This window comes from Lissotriton vulgaris, chromosome 2_1 (assembly GCF_964263255.1).
Source record: "Lissotriton vulgaris chromosome 2_1, aLisVul1.2, whole genome shotgun sequence".
In the NCBI taxonomy this organism is placed as follows: domain Eukaryota; kingdom Metazoa; phylum Chordata; class Amphibia; order Caudata; family Salamandridae; genus Lissotriton; species Lissotriton vulgaris.
Genome location: NC_141687.1, coordinates 1,803,205,807 through 1,803,225,462, shown reverse-complemented (window position 1 = coordinate 1,803,225,462; position 19,656 = coordinate 1,803,205,807). Strand labels below are relative to the sequence as shown.

Sequence of the window (19,656 nt, the reverse complement as noted above, 5' to 3'; positions counted from 1 at the left end):
ACGCCGTGCAAGGTGGGTTTAAGGGCCTCCAAAGCCGTCCTCGCATCCGCACTGTGCCCACATTTTCTTCCCAGTAGTGGGCAATAGCCGCTCCCATGTGCTGTTGATAGGCCTCGCGCTGCAGATTCCAGGCCGAGAGGCGCCACTAAAATGGCTCTCTCTTCTTGTCTAATGTAATGTCTACCATGACCGGTGAGTGGTCTGAGAGACCCCGCGGCGGGATGGACGCCGAGGCGACTCTCCACGCCGCAGCTGCAGGGGCGAAGACATAATCTAGTCTCAAGAACGAGTGGTGGACCGCCGAAACATAGGTGTATTCTCGTTTGTGTGTATGAAGATAACGCCAAGTGTCCACCCAGCCCATGCCATGCGCCATATCACCCAGTCTGGTGGGGGTATCGACTATGGGAACACCCCCGGTGCGGCACCTGTCTATCGCGCTGCACATAACATCATTCCAGTCCCCTCCAATTACAGCCAGCCCCTCCTGAATTTCAGCCCACACATCAAACAATTTCTCAATCAGTGCCCATTGGAGTGGGGGTGGGGCATAGACGCTTCCAATGATCAGTGTCTCAGTGCCTATCATTCCTTGTATGAACACATATCTGCCCTGCGGGTCAATCCATTGCTTTGTGTGTGTGAAGGACAACCTACGGTGTAGTAGGACTGCTACTCCCCGAGATCCCCTTCAAATCCCGCATGATAGACCTGATCATAGCCATATCGCTGTAGGCCTAGCGTTTTGTTACCCAGCAAGTGTGTTTCTTGCAGTAGAAGGACATCCACTCTCTCTCTTCCCCAGCCGTAGTACCGCTCCCCGCTTGATCTTGTCGAGCATGCCCCTCACATTCCAACTCATCACTTTCATTGTGGCCCCAGTGGGCCTCTGCTCAGGGTTATCAACCACCATCAAGGTGTATGCGTAGTAATGCAAGTTGCAACGGACATTCCGGGCCAGGACACACCAATAACCTCGGTCGAGACAACCATGTGCACAGCCACTCATCACTCCCTCACCCTCCCGCCCCTGCACCCCCCTTCTTCCCCCTCCCCATGTACACCCCACTTAACAAACAGAACCCCAACTGGTCTCCAGACCCCCGACCGCCCCCACCCACCACCCCATACCTCATCAACATTGAAGTACCTGTCGCGGTATAGAGCATCTCCAGCCCCCAACGGGAGGCCTGGGGACGTCCATGCTAACGGAGCCCCATCAACAACCCCTGAACACCCCGAGTAATCTCCTAGGAGATCAAAAACACCCCTAGCTTGAGGCACGTTTCCGCCTTTTAGTCCATCCCAACCCACCTTTTGCAGCATCCCATGCCAAGCAGTCGAGTGTATCCCACCACAATGGTGTCCCTGAAGGCATACCTCATCTCCAGCCGGGCCATCAAAGTCAGTCAAGTGCCAAGAGCCTGGTGTAGGACACATCATTGAGGGGCAATCCAGAGTTCCGGACTTGTCATGGATCCACCTTTGGAGCATTTGATGTCGCAGCGTCGCCTGTGTTCCCTCCCTTGGCTGGGGAGCGTTTCGAAGAGCGAGCCCTCCAGTTGCTTCTGCTCCGTGAGCGTCTGGGGGTCCGCGGTGGCACCGTCGAGGATGATGAATCCGAGTCCCTGGCCGGCGGGGTATGTGGTCTTATTCGCACTGTTTCATCAGTCCAGGCAAACACTTCCTCAGGAGAGTTGAAGAATTGAGTACGTGACTGGAAGACCACTCTCAGACGAGCCGGATAAAGTAGAGCATACTGTATTTTGAGGTTTCTCAGGCGGGCTTTGGCTGCCGCGAAGGACTGCTGTTGCTGTTGCACCAATTTCGTATAATCCGGAAATATCATGATCCGCTGATTGTCGTACATTAGAGGTTCTTTCAGTCAGGCCTGTTTCAGTATCGTGTCGCGATCATGGTAATTGAGAAGTCTAGCTATCACCGGCCGTGGGCGCTCGCCAACCGGAGGTTTTGGGTCAGTGCTCTGTGGGCCCGCTCGATGACAAAGCAGCGGGACAGGGACTCCGGCGGGAGCCAGCCCTCCAACCACTCTGTGAGGAACGCCTCCATATTGCCCTTTTCGCAGTCCTCCGGAAAGCCAACAAATCGTAGATTATTGCGCCGAGCCCGTCCTTCGGCGTCCTCTGCCCGGAGTGCCAGGCCCTTCTGAATACCCTCCATATTGGCCACTTTCTTTTTAAGGGTCACCATGTCTCCCTCCACTCCAGTGAGTCGAGGCTCCGCGTCCGTAATACGAGCCACCGCATTCCGTAAGTCCTGCCGCAGCAGAGTAACATCCCCCCCTACGGCTCCTATCTTGGCGTCCAGTGTGTCCCTGGATTGGGTGATCGCGGCCAAGAGAGCTGCATTGTCCGGACCCTGGGCTTGTTGGCCCCCAGCGGCCCCGGAATTCCCACTCGGGCCAGTGAATTTGTCGATAGTACCTTGCTTCGAGGCTCCACTCCCGTTCCCGCCTCTGGTCATGTTCGGTCGTCAGCGGGAAGCGTCTTGTGACTTGCGTGGCCGCGCGGGCCCTTCCCTCCTCTAGATATCACCCTCCGAGACCTGCTATATGTATAGCACCTAACCACTTGGCGCCGAATGTCGATCTGTCAGTAATCAGGGCCCAGTCCGCAGCTCCAGCTCCCAACTCTGCTCCTAGTACCACTCAGTGGAAGCACCAACAACCTTCTGCCCGCGCCGTTTGCCAGGGGGCCTTAGCTCCTATGCAGCCCAATCCAACATCATCAAGCTCCAACATCAATGGGGCGGTGTCGTAAAGCCCGTAGCTAGAGTCCAGGAGGACGCCCCGGGTACAAGGTGCTGGCAGGGCCCAGCCGCCCTGCAATATGTGCCAGTGATCAGATCTGGAGGCCTGGTCCAGGGCACCCCCCGCCGTGTCTCTCCGCAGATAAAGGCTCACCCGTCAGCCCAGGTCCGGCGTGACCGCTGGGGAATCCGCCCGTCCCTTGTCTCGGTCTCCTCTACCGGCAGTCTCCGATGGTCGGGGGGAGCGGCCGCCGCATCTGCGGCACCCGCATCTGCGGCACCCTTGGACTCCGGCAGCCTCCCAAGGTCGCCTCCACTGCCTCCAGTAATCCGTCGGGCAAGTACCGGCTGGGCAGTAACACTCTCGCCCGGGTCCACTGCCGCGGCCTCAAGTCACTCGGCGGCGCCGCCGGAGCCAAGCCAGCGAGGCCACCGCCGCCCACACGCTCTGCCGGATGCCGCCAAACTTGAGGTCCCGGCGTCTCTCGCTGCGGCAGCCCGCTATCTTCACTCGGCCGGGAATATGCCTTCCGGGCCCGTAGTTTGACCAGGGTTCACACCGAGGCCGGCAATTCCCCTCCGCTACACCCCACAAGATTTGATTGATGCTAGGCAAGGGGGAGGAAGGATATACAGGGGGATAACTGCAGCGGCGGGATGGAGCTCAGCTAAGCCGCGTCCGCCATGCTGGCTGCCGTAGCCACGCCCCTGACCTGTCATCGTTTTAACTCTTGTGCTTTCGCGTCTTCTCAACCACAGTGGTTATAGAGATGGCAGTGTTGACTTTGATATGTCTGTGCCTCTTCTGAGTTTTCAGTCCAGGCAACATTTCGTTTGGTGTGAATAAGACCGGAGATCCCTCAAATCTCCCAACCTCAAGTATAAAAGCCTCATGAGCAAACATTTATCTTGGTCTAAACCTTTTTTTTTTTGTGTTTTTTTTTTGTTTCAGCAAATGTTTTATCCTGTTAAAGAATACTTGTAACTATAGACGATTTTATATCCTTCCCAGCTGGAATATTTTCCATGATCTTTTTAGCTATAGACTCACTCCCTAAGTTTGCATCTATAGAACCTCACAATGATAATGTGCTTTATCAGTTTCATAAACATCCACTTTTTAAATCTGTGATTAACTAAGAAAAGCATGCTAACTAGCAATTAGGCTATCCACCTTTCCTGTCTGCAAGACATTAATTGTATTTTTTAGATGCTTCATCTGTTTAATGAACAGAGGTATGTTGGACATATAATCAACTTGAAGCTATGCTCTTTTGTCTCATACATTCTTTACAATTTCATCATTACATTTGCCCTATGCTTCTACGATTAAGTTGTTACATTTTTGTCATTGCTGTGAAGTGATGCTTACATCTCAAGTGGTTTGCCCTTTTTTCTACATAGAGGATTTGGTGCCCATTGCTGTTTTTTCTTCACCAATGATTGTAATGTGAGACGTCATGTTATGAAACTGGTCTCTTGCCACTAAAGCTGTGTGGCATATGTGCTTTCTCTGCAGTCACTTTTCCCACTGATTGCGTTTAACCCCTTGCATGCTCATGACGAGCTCAGCTCATCATGAGCTACAGTGCTCCTGTGCTCATGACGAGCTGAGCTCGTCATGGCCTTTAGAACGCTTGCACGCTGGGCCAATTCCCCTGCTGTGCTGAGCGTTCTAAAGAAACGGGTGTGGCCATAACGAGCTCAGCTCGTCATGAACACAGGAGCACTGTACTGCATGACGAGCTGAGCTTGTCATGAGCATGGGGGCGCTGTGCACGCCCCCCGCCCCACAGCACAGAAGGGGAATGTGCACAGCAGGGAAGGGGTTAAGGCCTAAATACAATGGGACTAGTCAAAGAGTTTCAAGTGAGCATCATGACTAACTTTGTCACTTGATGAACTTGTCTCAAAGCACCTTCTTCTTTATGCTGTGGCTTTGCATTCTTACCTCCATGTTCAAAGTACTTCTGTCTTCGTGAAGGGATTTTGTCATCGAAATCTGGGATAGGCCAATTCTGTATCCATCCCACACTTTATTACCTTGCGAAGGTTAAAGTTCTGATCCCTTACCTTAGAATATTCCCCAGACATCGGACTGGATCAGGAATTTTTCAAGAAGTACTCCCGCACGCCGGTATTTGGTGTAATTCGGCTCTGCATTGTCCGCGCCAGCTGTGGCATGAGCGGTGCCTATACAGGCCTGTACAGGTACCACCACTATGCACTGACATCAGTCAGATAAATTGTTGGAGAATTCTTTCTCTTGGTTTGCTTAGGGATATCCCCAAAGACACCAACTGTATTTAAACCTTTCTGGTGCCGGTCACAGGCAGATGTCTGAGACAAACCCATAATTGGTTTGTTTGTGGTACTTGGAATGGGACAGGGACTACAAGGACTGCCATACCATGAATCCAAAGGCTCTGAGTAGATGTTCCCTGAAGCTCCTCGCTGCTCGATGTCAGACGACCCTGTGACGCTCTCGATCCCTGTTGTGCAGAAGGTCCAGAGACTGCTTGCAACGGTCAGCGTCGCAGTCCAAATGATCGGGTAAGTCCCAAAAGTGAACAAATTCTATGCGTTCTTCAACTTCTCCACACTTGTCAAAGTCGCCGTATGAGGAGTAGAAATGACGACTGTTCAAGGCCTCACTCCTCCACTGAGCTGCTGATTATGCCCATGCCCTCTCAGCACCTCCCAGAAATTCTCGGAGCCCCATCCATCCCCTCCCAACTCGAGGATTTCTATGGGGCCATGCACCTCATATTTGTGCAGCCTGGCCCCTTTGGAGAGCCTCTGTGCCCTACGGGTTCAGGGGGACTCTTACTGGATTCCTGCTGGTGGGTTTACCCCCAGCCCCAGTCTGGCATCATGAATCTGGTGCAACTCCACCTGCAAGGCCACAACTTTCCACAGACCCTGCTCCAGTGCCGTCGTTCCCAGCGCCATCCAGACCCCGCAACTTCTCAGACCCCATCATCATCCCTGACTCTTAAACGGAACCGGATCAAATTCGCCCAACATAGACTGCTGCCAACCAGTACCATGTCCTACGATCTGGAGCTAGTACCCTTTACCTTTGATAGGCCTGGAAAGGGTGACAAATTGGAGGGGTTTGATGAATCCGAAAACAACTGGTATGAGGAACCGGTGGATGCTAATGGGTTAGACACCTCACCTGACACTGACTTTGTCTCTCCTCCTATCATAGCTATGGAAGAGTGGTACAGAACAGCAGCTGAGGTCCTGGACCTTCAGCTGCCCTCAGTGGCAGTCCGGAAACACTTCTTGACGGAGGTGCTTCAGCGGGGACTTAACCCTTCTGAACCTCTCCTCCTATTCAATGAAAGCCCCACTGATCCGCTTGTGCCTGGTCCAAGCACTCTGCAGGGGTTCCTGTACATAGGACGATTGCCCGCTGCCACCGCCCTGCTCCTGCGGACTCCAGTTTACTCATCCAGCACCCCACCCTGGAGAGCTTGGTGGTCCAAGCCTCCACCGCCAGGATCAGCCCCGGTGCATTCCTAACCACTCTATGGATAGGGACTCCGAAACACTGCACACCTTTAGCAAGAGGAGGGTCTTTTCCTCCAGCTTAGCGCTGCGATCAATAAACACTGCATGTCTTTTTTGGCTGATAGAGACAGACAGACCGACACACACACAACACACAACACACACACACACGCCCCCTCCCCCACCCAACCCCACCCCACTACCCACACACCCACCCCCTGTGGTCTTGGAGAAGGCCCAAGCCATATCTGACATGGGCATGCACTTTTTAATTTTTTGAAGAGTTTTATATAGTGCCAACTTGACCCGAATCGGGTATCCAAGCGTTTTACATAGCACCAGTTACTTTACATGAGGATACACATTAATTTTTTGGTTAGGCAAGGGGAGATTAAGTGATTTGCCCAGAACCACATGATGTTCAGTGTCCTTGCTGAGACTCGAACCCAGTTCCCCAGATTCGAGGTCAACCGCCCTAGCCATTAGGCCAACTCTTCTCCTTTGATGGCTCTTGTCTTTTTGGCAAAAGAGACTCCACGCTGGATCGCTTTAAAGACAGCAGAGCTACAGCCAGGTCTTTGGGCCTCTACATGGACCCCGCTAGCCCCAGTCAGCTGTTCACCTCTTCGGTGGCTACAGTAGGTGCTACCAACTGCATCCTTTCCCACCCAGCTACCAAGCCCATCAGGCTTCCAAGGCTTTTTGTGACGGTGGTTCCCACAAACCACGTGAGAACACCAGCTAGAGGTTGGGTCAGTCCACCAGCTCCAGCAGCCGCAGCCTCAAAATCCTATTCGTTCGCCCTTATACCAGCACGGGTGCCAAGTGTTGGGCAGGATCCAGCTTCCCCTGCCCCACTGGCACTCCATAATAGCAGACAAGTGGTTCTACAAATTGTCCAGAGAGGCTACTCCGTACAGTTTCTGGAAGCTACCCGACCCATTAACCCATTTATGCCTGGCTGACAGAGGACTTTGCTCAATCAGGACATGTTGGCCCTTTTGTCCAAAGAGCCATTGAGAGGATGCTGCCATCAGAAGTAGGTCGTGGTTGCCAATTCTGGTACTTTCTGGTGCCCAGAAAGGACGAAGTCCTCCATCCTATTCTAGACCTGTGCCTTATCAATCTCTTCCTGAAGGAATAGAAGTTCAAAATACTCAACTTAGCTCACATCTGGTCTACCCTGGATCCCAGAGACTGGATAGTATCATTGGACTTGCAGGGCGCATATTTCCACATACCCATCCTGCATGTCCATAGCCTTTACCTGCGCTTCACGGTGGGCCAAGAGCACTTTTAGTTTACTCTGCTCCCCTTTGGCCTTACCAGTGCCCCTTGGGTGTTTACCAAGGTGATGGTGGTGGTTGCAGTACATTTGTGGAGGGCCTGTGTTCCAGTCTTCCCCTAGGATTGGCTGTTGAAGGCAGACATGACCCAGGCAGTTGTCTCTCACCTCCAGACTGTGGTGAACCTCCTGCACTCACTGGGTTTCATTGTAAACATGCCGAAATCACGCTTGGCTCCTCTCAGACTGTCACTGTCATCGGAGCTGTTATTCACTCAGTGCTGTTTTGGGCCTATCCTCCTGAACGGCAAGTCCAGGATATTCAATGTATCAGCCTTTATCCTGTAGTTTGGTGTGACGGACTCAGAGGCAGTAACCTCATGGACTCCTGCATCTTGCTAGTGACACATTCCAGTTGGCATATGCGGGCTCTGCGTTGAGACCTGAAGTTCAACTGGGCACTCATCAATATAACAACAAGGGAGAGGAGAAATGAAGTGGATTTGGTATCCCCGAACCGAGTTTCTTAAACAAAGAGAATCCACACAAGAATGTTATTGGGGTGGTCCCTACAATGGTGGGGAGCACACAGTGTTCTTTAAATACCCCTCACACACCAAAAGGACCCTTCGTATTATGCTTAATCATTGGGGTCTTCGCACCCCTCTACGGGATGCGGCGTGCTACTAACCGACGATTACGTGGGAGCACTTTAATTTTTGGCTATGTGTGGTGTGTGTAGGGGTTTGTATGTAAAGTGAGTGGTGGGTTCGAAAAAGTCAAAAGGGTGAATTTTAAAAAATACCTGGCACGTGAGGTCTAATAATTTTAATGGGTCTCCGTGCTGGTACTGTTAAAACGGGTGGATTTGAGGTATTTTGTTTGTTAATGTACAACACCTCATGTGTGCATCGACATGTTTTGAAGCTGGGCTTCTTCTTCAGGACGTGGTGCACAGATCCCCACCTTACTCACGTCGCGGTGTCATTAGGCGTAACTATTAAACATGATTCTATTTATTCTTAGCTGTAAAAGTGGCTAATATGTGCCTACTTATATATTCATAGATATCTACAATGAGTACTTGCTGCTAAAATTATGGTTAGCATCATGAGCCTCCATGAGAGGGGGGGGGGGGGGGTTGTAATGCTTAATAGCATCAAAAGCAGGAGAATCCCGGTGCTTAACTTCCAGAAAGGAGAGGCAAGATGGTGCCCGCTGCTGTGGACGTGTAGGTCGAGCGTTCTTGCCAGCTCGCGACTCTGCAACTTTTCCAGATACAATGTTGCAGTAATGTGACTTTGGATCTGAGAAATATAGTTATATTGACTTTTTGTTTCAAGAAGTTCTTTGACACTCCTACCTTCTCCGTAAGGTTGTTTGTATGGTGAGAATCGGCTACTTCTGCACTCTCCACAGATCCAGCCTCTTTGATACGGCTCTGTGTGTGGGCAGACCTGGCCAGCTGGACGTCTAAACACCGAGGAAGTGTTGAAGAAAGCGCAGCCAATTTAAACGCGCCCGAAACCTTCTGCTCAGTTTGTTGGTGGAAAAGGGTGTTTGTCGGCGGAAAGTTTCCCGGTTGTGCTCGAAACGTGAATTATGCCTCCTAAGAGAGGACGCAGCAGACCTCGCTCACAAGACAATGCGCGGGACGCTGCTCAGGACGTGGGAGGCACAGGAATCGCGGTGACTACGGGAGCAAATGCAGGAGTTGGGGCTGCCAGTGCTGCTGGCTCAGAGGTGAGAGCTGGTGGCGCTTCAAATGTACTGGCAGCGGCGGCAGAGAATGATATTGCTTTGGATGGTGCTGCTACCAAGGGAAAGGAGGTAACAAGAGACCAAGAAAATACCGGCAATATTTTTTGTAAATAAGGAAAAGCAACTGGGAAACACCCCCCCCCCCCTTTCAGCCTCTCTACCTATAAATGTTGTGTCTGCTGTGTCTACTGGTCCGTGCCAAATGGATAAGCATCTTTTTGCCAGTGTGAATGTGAGCATGGAGACAGAGGCAGTGGCACAGAGTGAAAAATCTACCCAGGGCGCCATTGGGACTTTGTTACAGGCTGGTGAAAATGGTGCAGATTTGCATGTTAGCGATAAAAATGCCTCAGGATCTTGTGGTGATTATGTGACGGGAGAACAGAATGGTGACATAATCTCTATTGTTAATGCAGAGGGTGTGGAGGCTAGTGTAACTGGGGGTCCGTTAAAGATGCATGATGCTGAATCAGGGGGCTATTACTCTTTATCCGACCATTCAATGTCATCTTGTGCGTCAGTATGTGGCACAAATGAGTGTTAACGAAGGTAGTGACCATACTAGTTTATTGCTGGAGGAGCCGGGAGAGCAAAGTGAAGGGATGTCGGGCACAGTACGCAAGAAGTTAGAGCCAACACTCGTTGATGTGAGGGGGGGGGGTACTGCAGAACTCTCTGGTCAAATACAACCACACCAACTTGCAGAAGAAGATATCTCCCTTTCACTAATTTATCAGTCTATAATGTCTCATCGTACCGAAACGAGGGAAGAGAGCCAGAGAGTGCTAAATATCTGTTGAAGGCTACGGAACTCAGTTCGGGGGATGTCGAAGTCTCATGCGGACTTTATCTCTCTATTTAATTTGGAGGACGACTTAGCTCAGCAAAAAATTGTGACTGCCTCTTTTAAAGCAGTTAGGGATGATACAGAACCACACCTTCCTATAAAATACATTTGTCTCTCTTAACACCATCGACGCTTATGGTTTCCCCCCCCCCTGTGCTGGAAATCTGAAATTCCTACTAATCATGACGAGCTCAGCTCGGCATCAGTGTACGAGAGGTGTACCTCATGACGAGCTGAGCTCGTCATGAGCGTCGAAGGTGTTAAAGTAGGCCCTGGACAGCTCAAAGGCAGGGGGCAGTGTATTTAAAAAGTTTGGACCAACACTTTGAAGGAATGAGAAGCTATGAATAGCTAAGTGCACTCATGTTCCCAAACTGTCTGAAAACGACACTATAGAGGGTTAAGTTATCTTTTTAAATCCCGTTATGTTCTGTGAGAAAGTTGCGTGACCCATAGTATATCTCATCAGTGTGAGATCAAATCCCAGGTAAATCAGTGTGATCAGCACATCTCTGGGATATTCAGATGAGTCCTCACCCACAGGTACCACCTGTGGTCTGCTTCATCATTGGACCCATACCCTACTCATTTAGTGTGAGTGGGAGGACTGAATTTGTTTCTAAGAGGAGACCTTTAAACTTTTGGCTAGGGGCTAATGAACACATTACATTTCTTATTCCGTTTTCCTTTGACACTTGGAGTACAGCATATGGCGATAATATGTAACAGAAGTGAGGTTTGTAGGCATCTGCCAATATGAGGGTGCAAGGGATCCCCCCCAAAGGCTAGTGAATCCCACCCACCCCACTGAATGGGTCCACCGGTTATTTCAGAGTGTGTGTCCCTCATGACTAGTGGCTGCAATAAGCAGTGTCTCTTTTTCACTGGGGTCATTACGATTAGGTGGGATGTGCTCTATTCCCATCTAATAGTCCTATTTGCAAAAGCATAACAAGTATACAACTAAATCAACATAAACTAGATAAACTCAAATAGAGCAGGTTAGGGGGCCAGGTTGAATGCGAAAGATGGTTTAAGGGTGGTGAGAATTGTGTAATGCTTTCTGCTTGAGGCAGACTCGACCTATAACCGTGTCGGATGTGGTCATGCATTTCATATCATAGCGCTTCAGTTGGGGGGGGGGGGGGAGGGGAGGGAGGTATTCCTAGTCGCCTCATGCGTCTACTGGGCTCTTCCTGGTCTCATTTCCCTTGTTCTCAATCCCTCAGTCCGTGGAGGACCCACTGTCGTCATCCGCGTTATTGGGGTGGCTCGGGTGCTCCCAAGAAAATATTGTCTTTCCTGAGGTCAGCAATTGGACGGTGGCGTTGACCCTTTAACTCTTCCCAATATAGTGCTCTGCTCTCTGCTCCGGACCATCTAATCACCTCTTGTATCCAAGTGGTAATCTATGGCCCTGTATTCAACTTCCAAGTCACCACAATACGTCTCCTGGCCAGAGCCAATGCCATGTCTGTTAACCTATTCCCCACTTTATCCTTAGGTGGTCTGGGGAATAGTCCAAGCAGGCAGACCTCTATTGTTAAATTAAGGGTACATCCTAGCGTAGCATTAATCTTAGCCAGCGCTGCTTGCTAAAAGCTGTGTCGTTTCTCACAGCGTCCAACTGACTGCATCTCGGGCAGGCTCGTAGTTCTCCCCCAAAGGCAGCAAAAGATGGTGAGGGGTCATGCAAGACATATGGATATAATTAAATTGGATGCATTTTAGTCTGCTATTGCGAGAACTTTTCTTAGGGGATTCTAACACTCTACCCCTTTCTGCGTCAGTGAGTCTCTCCCATTTATCCCTTAGTTTCAGCAGCGGGGCCAAGGACATCTCAAGCAGGGATGTTTAAAACCATTTGAATAGGTGACCCGCTGTTCCTAGTGTGACCAGGTAGGGAGGCACTGCATGTGCTTCTGGTTTTTCCCTGTTCCTACCGCACAGTCGGCCACACATCCGTACCAGCACTTCGTATATAATAAACTGAACTGGCTAGAGTCCGCACCCGTCAAGCAGCTCTGCAGTAAGGGAGTAAGATTTTGTCCTGGTAGCAATCCCTCACCGTCTCAATCCCAGCCTCCGTCCAGGGTGCTAGTTGCTCTGCCCCAAGGATCGACTATGGCTCTCCATAAGGCAACCCTACCAATGGTCGTGCCCGAGAGTATCTCAAGACATCTGGCAGTCTTGTCATGCAGCATGTCCAGCACTGCAGGGTTATAGTTTGCAGCGGTGAGGGATATGGGACCTTAGTCGACTGATTCAGGAGTTTTGCCAGCAAGAGGCGTGGGTGCTGTCCTAAGTCCATCAAGTAAGTCCCCTCTTGGTTCATTCCCTCCAACCATGGAGCCACACACTGCAGCTGTGCAGCCAGTTGTTAGAATTCAAAGTCCGGCACCCCCAGTCCCCATTCCCTCATGGGGGTCGTAAGATTTGTAATGACACTCTTCGGCTCCCATTTCCCCAGATAAGATCCCGCACCATGGCATCTAGTTGGTGAAACCAACCCGCGGGCATTAGCACTGACAGATTAGCAAAGAAATATGAGTCTGGTAGTATGACCATTTTGTTCAGGGAGATTCTTGGCATTACAGGAAGCCGCAGGGAGCTCTAAAAGGTGACATTTGAGTGGAGTGGTCATAGAGCCCTATCAAAGTTGCCATCCTTCAAATCATCCAGTGAGTCGAAAATCTGGATATTCAAATATTGAAATGAATCGGGGGTCCAAATGATGAATTTAGGAAGCTCCTGGGGTCTGGCCACCGGAAACGGGTACGTTTTGCACCGGTTGACGTGTAGGCCCCACAGTGCCCGAAAGCATCCAACAGCCCGAAAGCAGTTCCCGCCCCCCCCTCACTGCGTCACCCAGGTAGATTAGTAGATCATACAAGGAGATGACGTGAGTCCTAAAAGTCAATTTCAAACCCAGTCCCTCCCCACCCTCGCGAAAGAGTGCAGCCAGTGGCTTTATCGCCAAGGTGAACAAGAGCGGAGTTAGGGGGCATCCCTAGCGGATGCCTCATGCTATTGCATACTGCAGGGAGATAGTCTTGCCCGTCTTAACCCACGCTGTGGGATGGGTGTATAACCCCCAACCCCAGTCTCAGCATGACCTCAAGTAGGGTGTCCCAGTTCACAGTAGCAAATGCCTTTTCCAGGTCAACTGATTGAAAGGCAGCCTTGGGACCCGAATGATAAAGTACTGAATACAGCCTGCGCAGGTTATACGAGGTATTACGGGAGGGGATGAACCCATTCTGATCAGGATGGATCATCTCTTTAATATGTGGGAAGAAGAACAATTGATGGACAGAATACAAAACACTGTCTTGCATTCACCCCAGTACAGAGATCTGGGTCTAAATCCATCGTTTTTTGCTCAACATGCTATTCCAGTTTGGACCCAGCCATATGCAAATCAGTCTTGACCCTGCGCCCTATGGGAACAGTCAAGCCCGAACTGCCAGTCAGACTTGAAACAAGTATCCTAGGACCAGTTTCGGGCTTTCAGCCCTCATCAGCAAGGATAGCTTGACTCCAGTGGCATGGAGAGCACAGACCCCACGTCTGGGCATACCCGTCCCACTCGGGTGACAAATGAAAACAAACAATTGATGGACAGAATGCAGAACAATGTTGTACATTCAAACCAGTACAGAGATCTGGGCCTAAATCCATTGTTTTTTGCTCACCATGCTATTCCGGTTTGGATCAGTCATATGCAAATCAGTCTTGAGCCTGCGCCCAGGAAAGCCTGAAGGGGGGAGGGGGTCCTGAGGGGCAGTATTTAGATGTTCATAATGCCTCTGAAAGAGGCCATTAATCCTACCCGGGTCAAATTCAGTTGTCTGGTTCGGTCTTAATGTGAGTAATTGTGGAACCTTGGGCCTCTGGCTATATTAGCCACACCAGTAGGCGACCAGCTTTCCCCTCTTCACCCTGCACTCTATCCATATATGCCCTGTAGTTGTGTGATCGAAGTCTCTGGAGGGCCTCATCATATTGTTTTTGTGTGGTAAGTAGTCATGTATGTGCCTGTACCCCTATTCCCTGCATGTTGTCTAGCATGTGGAGCTCTCCCTCTATGGCCAGGAGCTTCAGGTGCAATTCCCTCTGTATTCCAGTTGTTTGTCCCATACAATGCCCCCTCACTACCACCTTGAATGCCTCCCACTCCACCAGTGCTGAGGACGCCGAATGTGCGTTATCGGCAAAGTACGTATCTTACAAAGGATTCCAGGGAGTCTGCAAAAGGTACATCCTCCAATGACAGGCAGTTAAATCTCCACATGGGGATCGGAGGTGTTTGGCCATAGGACCGATACGACAGCAACAAAGGGCTAATGGTCTGAGGATGTCCGACCTAGATATTCTGAGTATACAATGGAGCCGCTGATGTCTGGGGAGCACCAGAATGCATCCAATCTTGTGTGGAGTTGATCTATGTGGGAATATAAGGAGTATTCGCTGTCCCCCGAGTGTTGAAGCCTCCAAATGTCCCTGGATTCTAATATCTTGTTTATTAAGAAGGTCCTTAGGCAAGGAAAATACAGTGAGATGCCTTGGGGGTGTAATGGCCAAAGACATTGTTTTTCCCTTCCAGTTCAGACCATAAAAAGGACATTGTCCAATCAATGGTTTGTACAGTTGCGTGCATGCTTTAATGAATTTATGTACGAGTACATGCAAGTTATGTTGAAATTAACAATCTCACTACATAGCGATTATTACATTTATTGGTCCTGATAAAGCTGACTGAGCCACAGGGTATTTAAACGGCTGAAACAGGTCGACCTACGATGTCTAGGGCCATCAGCACAGGCTAACGTGGGGTTTGCTTGTGCCTTACCCTAACTAGGATTGTGGTTGCTGCATGACCGGGGCTCACACTATTTTCAACTAATAACCCAGTTTCTAACAAAATGTAACATTTTCATATACAGACATGCTGCTCTAGATTTATTGAGGAATGACTTTGGTAAGCGTGTAGCCTTACCCAGCATTACCCAATTTAATGACGCTCAAAAGGTTGATAATGGTGTTAACCAACCCATCCAGTGATCACTGACCGTCTAAAAGACAAAATGAGCCATTGGCACCCCAGTGTCATTTCCCATTGTGTTGCTCAGATTATGTTTTGTTGTAGTTTAGCTCGTCAGCCTTGGGCCTTATTGGGTTCTGTTTTTCCATAAGTGTACCGTAGATAACTTTTAGTATTATTCAGTTTTTACGGTCTGGCTTGACAGCGGAGCTGTCGCCAGACACTTAGGCAATGATTACTAGAGAGGGGCTTTGACTCTGCCCACTTGTTTGGAGCCATAAGTACATGTTTTGATTGAGCAGAAGATTTGTGCTTCTACCAAAAAGTGCTTGCCCTCCACACAGCTGTGATCATTTTGTTTATTTATCCAGCTGCCTATGCTTGACCTTGCAGTGGCACACACATGATATTGTAATGCTGTAAAAGTGTCTTGGATTACTATATAATTTATGATGTTTGTCTGTCTTTGGCAACAGCACGGATGGGAGGAAGGGAGTCATAAGGAAAGTATGGTATTCTATATGTTTTTCAATTTGTGTGTGTATTATTGCGATTGGCTCAGAGTGTGAATGCTAAAATTAGTGAGTGAATGGAAGATTGGATATATGAGCTAATAGATGTGTGACTGAGTACATGTATGGTGACCTATTAAGTGCTAAACCATTTATCAGTGAAATAAGAAGCACTTTTATTCGTAAGCCAGACCTATAGTCATTGCCAATTCTTGTTAGAATGTAAAGTCACGTGATACATTTATGATCAAAATCTTTCGAGCATGACTTTAACTAGAAATGTAAAATAATTTTCGGAGTTGCTCAAGAGCATTGCTCACTTACAAAATATGTATCAAAAGAGTTTACATTGAACTTCTGATTCGCTCATTTTCCGTTTTAGGTTCACAGCAGCTTAAATATGGCAGATGATGGGTAAGTCAGGAATCTATTTATTTCATTAAGTAAGGTAAAGACTTGCTGGCGGATGCAGGGTGCTTTTGTCCTGTGATTCAGCTACTCACATCCTGAATGTTGTTAATTGTGTTAACCTATCCTGCAATTGGTGAACCTTTTACATCTATTGTATGATATCTATGTAAATGAACCACCATTGACGCCACCTGAGATTCCTGAATATGCAGGAGACTGCAGAAATCTAATTGTCAACGGCGTCCAGGTGTTCTCTCTTGTGCTGGGTGGAAGAGGTCTAATGTGGAAGAGGTCTAAAATGTATGTGTATATGGTTTTCTATGCAGAAATAGCTTTTGTTTACTTTCTAAAAGGTGAGAGTTTAAGATGCTGCTTTATTTAATCATTTCAAAGTCTGGTGGCAGGGATGATCTGTTATGGTGACATAAGTGCAAGAAGATGCATAAGTAGTCCGAAAGCTACTGGAAACCTAGAAGTTTGGCAACTGAAACAAATTGCTCTTAATCAAGCATACCTTATTCATGAGATGAATTTTAAGACTGCGGTCTTGGGTATTTGTTTGTGGGCGGTGGCCATGCTGGGGTATGTTGCTGTTAATTATGCCTTGTATGCCATTCTTCAAAACCCTCTTTAATTTTCCTAGAAAACATCATACGAATGCAATGATGCTTTTCCTAGGCTGTATAAAGAAATTCTCAGAATACCTGTGTCCTCAGTCTTTTCCATTCTCAAGTGGTAGATACCTGCACCAGGTTAGTAGCAAGACTGGAAACTGGTTCTATGTCTGTATATCAGAGCTTTACACTCCACCATCTTTTCATGCAGTTGTGGGTCATACATGGTCTTCCCAGTGGCGGCTGGTGACATTTGAAAGTGGTGAGGCGTAAAATTCTTGCCGTACTGCACTGCGCTGAGGTTAAGGCAGGATCCCCACTTGTCCCTTGCCCGCATTTTATTTTCACCAGTCTAGTGCCAGTCCTGTGTCCCCTTGTCACCAAAATCTTCAATCTTTGAAGCTTGCCTCTTTCCCAAAAATATGGAAGAAAACAGTGGACTCTCCCCTCCTAAAGAAAGCAGGCCTTGGAATTTACGATCCAGCCAACTATCTCCCAATTTCCCAATTACCATATCTATCTAAAGTTTTGGAATGGTTAGTCAATAAACAGCTCACCACCTTCCTTGAAACCAACAATCTATTTGATCCCGCACAGATGGGTTTAGGGCTAATAACAGTACTGAGGCCACTCTATTAGCTGTATCTGACCGTATTAGATCACAAGTTGATCTGGGTAGAGCCGTAGTATTGATCTTATTAGATCTTACTGCGGCTTTCGACACCGTTTCACACACTAAATTACTTCAAATACTACATAAAGGGGATTTGCTAAAGCCCTGTCAGGGTTCGCCTCTTTTCTTAAAGACTGAACCCAAACAATTCAAATGGGATCCTGTACCTCCTCCTCAAAAAGTATTCAGTATGGAGTCCCGCAAGGAGCATCCTTAAGCCCTACCCTTTTTAATGCATATGTTTAATCTTTGGCTGACATCAGCTCCTACGCCGACGATACTCAATTGGGGATTCTCCTGATAAATAGACCGACCAATACCGAGACCAAGGATAACTTAATAAACTGTCTCACTGAACTTGCAAGCTGGATGTCCTGGCACTGTTTAAAATTAAATGCCGGGAAGTCAGAAATCCTGCTCTTCGGGGGTGCCCAGGCGATTCGGGATAATAGTTGGTGGCCCCAGGCATTAGGCACCGGCCCAAAACCCAAGCAAGCGGCAAAAAATGTGTGCATCGTCTTTGATGCCACCCTTTCCATGCAGGACCAAGTACTCAGTTTATGCGGAAAAGCTTTTGCTACACTGAAACTGCTCAGACGACTCTTCCCCTGGATCCCCTCTGACTGCAGACAAATGTTAACACAGGCTCTACTCCTGAGCAGACTGGACATTGGCAATGCCCTCTATGTTGGCATGGCCGACTATCTCTTTTCTAGACTCCAGGCAGTCCAGAACGCTGCCGCTAAACTAATTTGTAACAAAAAAAAAAAACAGTCCAGCATCTCACTGCCTGAAGGAACTACACTGGTTACCTGTTCGCCAGAGAGCTAGTTTTAAGCTCCTATGCTTCGTGCACAAAACCCTGCATAAAAGGACCACACATCTTGCGAGATAAGCTACAATTCCATGTCCCCTCACGAAATTTGAGATCTTGTCACCTAGCTCTCGCGTCAGTCAAACGCACATCGAAGGTCAGGATGGGTGATCGATCCTTTTCTAAGCAGCTGCGGTTCTTTTGAACAACCTACCCCTTGATCTTCGCCTGACAGACGATCATCTGCTGTTCAGAAAAAAATTGAAAACCACTCTGTTTCCCAGATACTGATCCTACTAGGACCAACCTGAATTGCATTAATTCTCGTCTCAGCGCCATGATGTCCTTCGGGATTATTGATTCACTCCATAAATATTAAAAACAAACAAAAACATTATTGCCTTCACCTCTGACCTCTGCGGATCTTAGAGCGTCCCCTCTGCCACCAGGCGACTTTCAGGGAGTCTGAGGTCAGCACAGTCATAAATTACTTGATTCTACCAGCAACGGATTTGTGCAAAGTGGAAAGGTATTTTCTGGAACTATTTTTTATTCACACTTTAATTTGAGATTTCTCGTTGCACTGAGTGAACAGGACGTTTTGGTTAGACAATCAACAACTGCCATAGTTGAGTTTACTATATCATGTCGTTTATAATTTTGCTTTCTTCAAGCAACATCACATAGTCAGAAAAAAATATATATATTTGACCTGGCATTTTATGATGCTCCCTTTCAATCTACTCTTTGGGCTTTTTAGTAAAGGCAGAACGTTAGCACAGTTGCCTACCAACACATGCATATTTATTTTCCCAAAGCTGCCATGAATCAAAGACATTCTCAGAAGGCCTCTGCGCCGCCACACACAAAAGCAGGTCTTACAATGCGCCCCTCTGTCACCCGGGGGCCGCTGCGGGGACTTATTTTTAACTCCACTTCTTTCATCTCGATATTCCAGAGGTCCCTGCGGGCACATATCGGGGAGATATATGGGCTGGTACTTACCTAGGTTCCCTACTCTACTACTGGTCTCTACAAATTATGGGGGAATGGATGCCACCTCCCTCTCTCTGGCTACATCATTGAAACCACACCAAATGATTGGATTGGGGGGGGGTGTAACCCCCGGCCGTATTTATTAAAAATTAAAAAACATCATTAAAACATTATGTACAAACAATTATGCAGAAAGTAGAGATACATTGATAGAAAAATGTTTTTACAGTGCTAACCTTATTACAGTCTAATACACAAGACACTCCTACCGTAAATCCAACAATGCATATATTTACTTTCTTCGTGTCCCATCTAAAGCCTATGGCAAGATCAATGACTGGCAGCTCCCCTGCTTCTAGTGTGCTTCCAATAGTACTCCCGGAGTAAGGTTGCGCAGGGGGTACAGATTAT

At 48.5% G+C, this 19,656-nt stretch overlaps 1 protein-coding gene across 11 annotated transcripts in view; it reads left to right on the top strand.

Annotated features, from left to right (window-relative positions):
• The window catches only part of NAP1L4 (nucleosome assembly protein 1 like 4), a 1,422,554-nt gene that overhangs the window by 199,179 nt on the left and 1,203,719 nt on the right, over nucleotides 1-19,656 (top strand). For all 11 annotated transcript variants that reach the window (XM_086957864.1, XM_086957862.1, XM_086957858.1 and 8 more), the window contains one exon: nucleotides 16,120-16,151. In XM_086957864.1, coding sequence (XP_086813990.1) covers nucleotides 16,138-16,151 — 14 coding nt within the window. In that variant the 5' untranslated portion in view covers nucleotides 16,120-16,137. The remainder of the gene's footprint in view (nucleotides 1-16,119; nucleotides 16,152-19,656) is intronic.